This window comes from Teleopsis dalmanni, unplaced genomic scaffold, assembly GCF_002237135.1.
Source record: "Teleopsis dalmanni isolate 2A unplaced genomic scaffold, ASM223713v2 unscaffolded_contig_0156, whole genome shotgun sequence".
Lineage (NCBI taxonomy): Eukaryota > Metazoa > Arthropoda > Insecta > Diptera > Diopsidae > Teleopsis > Teleopsis dalmanni.
This window is the reverse complement of record NW_024031538.1, coordinates 1-6,074: the sequence shown is the minus strand read 5'-3', so window position 1 is coordinate 6,074 and position 6,074 is coordinate 1. Positions and strand designations below refer to the sequence as shown.

At 32.9% G+C, this 6,074-nt stretch overlaps 1 protein-coding gene across 1 annotated transcript; it reads right to left on the bottom strand.

Moving 5' to 3' along the window:
• Positions 1-2,717: 2,717 nt before the first annotated feature.
• LOC119663145 lies at positions 2,718-3,856 on the bottom strand. The gene is made up of 2 exons (XM_038072814.1): positions 3,186-3,856; positions 2,718-3,108 (listed from the first exon to the last, which is right to left on the bottom strand). The coding sequence occupies exons 1-2, from the start codon at positions 3,854-3,856 to the stop codon at positions 2,718-2,720; spliced, it is 1,062 nt and encodes a 353-aa protein (XP_037928742.1).
• Positions 3,857-6,074: the final 2,218 nt, after the last annotated feature.

The window sequence follows — 6,074 nt, the reverse complement described above, 5'->3', positions numbered from 1 at the left end:
TATTCTTTTGTTCTTCTGTTTTTATCATTTGTTGCACTGACAAAAGATTCGCACATAAATTTGGCACATACTCAACATTCTTAAGAGTTGCATTTCACCTAAGAGAGCTATTTTCATATCACCTATCACCTAACAGGCATTTCACTTTTATTTGCAACAACTATTGATTGGTTATTTATCTTTCGAATATTAAACAAATAGCTTTCGTCGTTTGTCATGTGGTTAGTTGCGCCAGAATCGACATACCAATTCTTCGAAATGTTTTCTTGATTTTTTTCGCATTCCAATTTTACAGCTTTAATGCACGTTTGCATATTGTCTCTTTTTACTGCAAATAAAATTTTATCGTCTCCTTTTCTTCCGTTATTCGGTTTATTTTTTCTGTAATATGTTGTTTTATTTGGGCAGTTTTTAGCATAATGCCCCTCTTTTTTGCAATTATGACATGTGTTTTTATACACAAATTTTTTCTTATGCACGTTACCACTATACAAAGCCGAATTTGTCTCATTATTATTAAACTTGGAGTCTTGCATTAATAAATTTTTGACTTTATCGACTGTTAATTTGTCTTTACAATTTTCGACAGTCATCACTAATGGTTTAAACTCTTCAGGCAGACCAGCAAGTATTAAAGACGCTGTGAGCTCATCATCAATATTGAGTCCTGTTTACTTTCAAAGCCGTCATTATTATTTCATTTAGGTACTCCTGCACTGATTTGCAGTTTTATAATTTTGTATTTACAAGTTGTTTCAATAATTCTACCTTTCTTGTTAAACCTTTGTCCTCATATGTGTTCATAAGCGCAAACCAAGCATCTTTTGCTGTTTTTGCCGTTGTAATGTGGCTGTAATTATTTGGGTCCACAATAAGTGTGATATCTATTAATGCGCGATCGTTTGTATCATCATCTTTTTCTGATGTTAATAATTAGACACGATTTCATTTGTCTTTGCCAGACATCAAAATTTGCGCGACCCCTTAGTCGTTCAGTATAAATACCCGAAGTATTCAACATTTTTGTTTTATCCGCGTGTCAATAGGCCCATAACATGTTAGATTGAATCATTTATGAAGACTAAAAGTAAAGAAGGTATAAGAAAACAAAATGCACAAGATGCATGAGAAAGCAAGCGTATTGCCAGAATCAAATTATTTATTCTTTTGTTCTCTTTATTTATAATAGAGCTTCGAACATACTTTTTTATAATACTTCTAGCATTAATTATCCAATATTGTTGCCGTATCATATTTTCCATTAATTTTGTACCGTCATGTACTGTAGTTTTATGATAATCATCAACTAGTAGCATCGTTAAGTGACATTTTAGTAATAGTATTGGATATTTTCTAGCAAAAGAGAGAGAAGAATTTTCTAATCGAAATCCAACTCGCAGTATTTCATTTTTATCTAGAAACGGTTAAAGACTACATATTTTATTTCCAGATGGAAGTTCTCTTTTGTTTTTGATCAAATTAATTTCTTTTGTGAAATGTAAATGTTGAGTAAGCCGCATTATAATATTTTCTACGTTTCTTAATTCTTCTACTGTCAACCATAAAAGAACTTCTCCTTCTTTAGCTTTCTGATGAATCTGCTTATGTATGCTTCTTTTAGTTGGAATACCGCTCTATTATATCATTGATTATTGTCTGCGAAGAGTTTAGATTATTTGTAGCACAAAGAGCAGAAACAGTTGATGTTGGCCAATTTGATTCATCTGTAAACCATGTAGGACCATTCTACCATAATTTATGTGCTGCAAGCTCTTCTGGTTTTAAGCCCCTTGAAGCCACATCCGCTGGATTTTCTTCTGACCTAATATACTTCCATGTTGCTGAAGGTATGCATTGCTTGATTTCTCTTACCCGAGTCCAAATAAATTTATCTTTAGTTTTATTTTTATTGTTGATCCATGATAATGCTATCATTAAATTGCTCCAAGCATATATTTTGACTTTTCGGTTTATAATTTCTTTAATGGTTTTAATAAGTTTTCTTAGTAGATGAGCTCCACATAACTCCAGCTTAGGTAATGTCTTTTTGTTTTTTATCGGATTTACTTTAGATTTTACTGCTAGAATAGTAATAGCAGTAGAAGCATTCCATTCTTGTGGTAACCTAACATCTCGTTTCGTATCCCACGTCAAGTCAATAAGCCATAGCTTTTGTATAAATAATTGCGCCATGGTTGTTGTTGGTTTCAACCATGCAAGTGGATCATAGATTCGAACCAATATTGACAGTCCCTTGTGTTTAGTTATTTTAGTACTATCTACTGGTTTGATGTAAAAGGTAAAATTATCTGATTTCGGTTCCCATTGTACACCGAGTGTCTTAACAGCTTCTCCGCCTTCTACTTTAATTATTTAATTATCTCCTGAGTTCGAAATTACACCCACAATTCGCTTTTCGTTTGCCATCCATTTTCGTAAATGAAATTTAAACTTTTTTAGCTGCTGACTGATTTCGGATTGAATACTTATGCATTCATTTATGGAGTCAGTGCCTGCCATCAAATCGTCTATATAGAAATCATTTTTTATTACCTGATATAGTTTTGAATTTTGATCCACACAATCATGAGCAACTTCAAATAGAGCTCTTTTTGCCAAGAACAGTGCGCAAGAAATTCCGTATGCTACTGTTTTCAGTACAAAATCTTCTATGGGTTTTTTTTTGGATCCTCACGCCATAGGATAGTTTGGTATGGCTAATCTTCTTCTGGTACCAACACCTGTCGATACATTTTTTCTATATCAGCTGTCATAACGTATTTCCACAATCTCCATTTGATTAGTAGTTGAAATATATCCAGTTGTGGCTTAGGTCCAGTGTGTAATATTTCATTCAAGCTTTTTCCGTTACTAGTTTTTGCTGAAGCATCAAATACTGCCCGAACTTTTGTTGTTGAATGGTCATCTCTGATTATAGCTTGATGAGGCATATAAAATTTACCAAACATCATTTTGGAAACTTTCTCCATGTGATCCATATTCATATATTCCTTCATGAACTTGACATACTGCGTTTTTAGTTTAGAATTTCTTTTAAATCTTTTTTCCAAAAACAAAAGTTTGGCCATAGCCATTTCCTTGAGTCTCCTAGTTCGTTTTCTTTTTTAAATGGTAATTTCACTATAAATTTGTTTTCCTTATTTAACGTTGTTGTTGATTTAAACAAATTTTCACATTCCTCATCAATTTCATTTATTTCAGGTGTTACACGCACTTCTTCAATTTCCCAAAATTTCTCAATGTCTGCAGTAACTGCTGATATTATAGTTGTGACTGTACTGCTTGTGTTGATTACTCCAGATAATATCCAACCCAGTGAAGTTTCTTGACCTAAGATTTTACCCCATTTTCTCAAACCCGGTGGCAATATTTCGGCGAGGATATCTGCTCCAAGCACTACATCTATTCGATCAGATTTATTGAACATAGGATCAGCTAAACAGTAATTGTCCCATTTTTTTAAATCTTCTTTAAAATAATTATTAGGTTGCGCTTTAATTTTGTAACTATTATTGCTTTCAAATCTTGGACGAATCACGATTTCTACAGTTGATTTTGATGTTTCTACTAATGTATTTCCTGGTCCAATCAGATCTGTTCTCGATTTAGTTCTGTGTAACCTTAATATTTGTGTCGCTTCCTCTGAAATTGAGGTCCTCTGTGAACCTTGATCCAGCAGTGCTGTTAACAAAACCTTTTCACCACTTGCAGAATCCACTTGAATCTGTGCTGTTGCTAATAAAGTGAATGCACTATTTTCTTTGGTAATCATGCTTGCAGCTGCGCCAGCACTAATTTGCGTTTTATTTTGCACAATTTTTTGTAAGTGTAACATACTGTGATGCTGCCCTCCATATTGCTCACACTTTCTATCTAACTTATAGCATTTCTTGTTCGTTTTATGCGCAAAACATATTTTACATAATTTCGTTTTATTAATCCAGGAGTTTTTATCAATTACCGATAACTGAGTAAACTTCCGGCATTCAAAAACAGACTGAACTACTATGTTACAAAACATGCATTGCTTTTGAGAAATTTGAAAGACATTTGCTGATTTTATTTTTTTGTCTGTAATATTTCCTTTTTTGCAGCCAACCGATTCCAGCGCTAAATATTGTTACTCTAAAAATGCCATAACATCTTTTACTGTCTGAACCTCCTTTGTTTTTTGAACGCATTGTTCATACCTCAGGAAACCTTCTTTATCCAGTTTTCGTACGGGGATTCTTGCTATAAATGGATCTGCATCCTCAATTGGTATTCCCATAGCTTTTATAGCTTGATATGATTCAGTTGCTGTATCTAGCAAATGTTTAATACTTGCAGCATTTTGTATGTTTATACTGCTATGATCAATGATTCTATCAAATAGTGTACAAAACAATAGTCTTCTGTTATTATATCTATTCTCTAATATTGTCCATGCTGCATCGTAATTTTCTCCCGTTACTTGAAGATGTTGATTTAGCCGTGTTGCATTCCCTTTTATGGTGTTTTTCAGTCGATAAAATTTTTCAACGTTAGATAGCATCTTGTTACCATCTACTAATTTTGAGAATATTTCCTGGAAAGAGTTAAAATTGTCTACTGTTCTATTAAAACTGAGTAACCTTATGTCTTCTAATCGAGTTGGATTGTAGTGTTCAGTTGCTATATTTTCGTGGTATTTTATAGCTATTTCTTCTAAGATTTCTTCATAATTGGTTCGCATCAGTATGAAGGTTCCTCCTATCTCTTCATCATCAAAATTTTCATCACAAATTTTGTTGTGTATTACAGAAATGTCCTTCAACCGAGCTTCAATAATGGCTCGGTTCGTATCAAGTAACCCTTCAGTTACTTCTGGCAGCTCTCCTTTAATGTTTCTTATTTTGTCTTCCAAAAAACTGATTCTTTGTTGGAAGCACATTATAATCTTTATAGATTTTTCATCTCTAAGTGTTTTCATTCCCTAACACTTTTATTGCTCAGAGATTGTTGCTTTTTTTTTGCCCGGATCCATAATACCTGCTTTTTTATCTACAGAAGGTGGCGGATCTTTATATAAACTTTCTGCATTTTTATTTTCTGTTTCTCTACTAACTCTGCAGGTGAAGACGTTTTTTGCTTTCCAAGCTGTTCAAAATGATTTAATATTTTTTGAATCTTCTTGTGTGCTTCTGAAGCAGCCTCATGTTTTTTTTAATTGAGAATCTTCCTTATAAGGTGTTTCACATATGGATTCAAATGAATCATTGTATAAACGCCAGGCTTCAATTAACCACTTTTTGTTTTTCTTAATATCTGCTGACGACATCTCTTGCACTTCGATCTCCTTCTCCTTTATTTGTAGCGTATATGCAGTAACTTTCAGCCGATCAAACTGCTTCTCAGCTGCGCTTTTAACGCTTTTTTTTACAGAACGCGTATAACCGCTTAATATTTTAACCTGCTGTTTAAGCCACAAGTACGCTTAATAAGTTCGACGGATTAAATTTATTAAACTCGAAATATTAATATACATTCTGTTGCCTAAGCCACAGACACGTTTTTCACAATTTTAAAAATTTGCTTTATTTTTTCCTGTCTAAGCCACAGGTACGCTTTTCCACTGATTCTAAATACTTTAAGTATCTTACCACTGGTGGGGGATACAAAAAGGCTCGAAGGACCAAATATTAAATTTTACCCTGAAGTAAAATTTAACGCTTTGAATGTTTGTAAGACACTGAATTTATTTCTAAAATTGAATTCCTTTTATAGTAACTTAATATCTAATCTTATCGCTAAATACATGATATAGGCTTATCGCCAATAGAGATACAAATATTTTATCTTATAAACATAAACATAACATAAGTATAAATTGAAAAAATTCCATTTGTTATCTCCTTGTGTTTTTTGGTGGTATTTTGCTTATATGAATGATAAGCCACCTAAATAACCACCACCGTTCGTGTGAACGGATTTCTTATCCTAATCTAAACATTGAAATAAATAACTAAATAGCGAAGGCCGCAGAGTGTTCTTAAGATAAGAGTTTATGTGAAAATTTATTGAAATTTGTACAA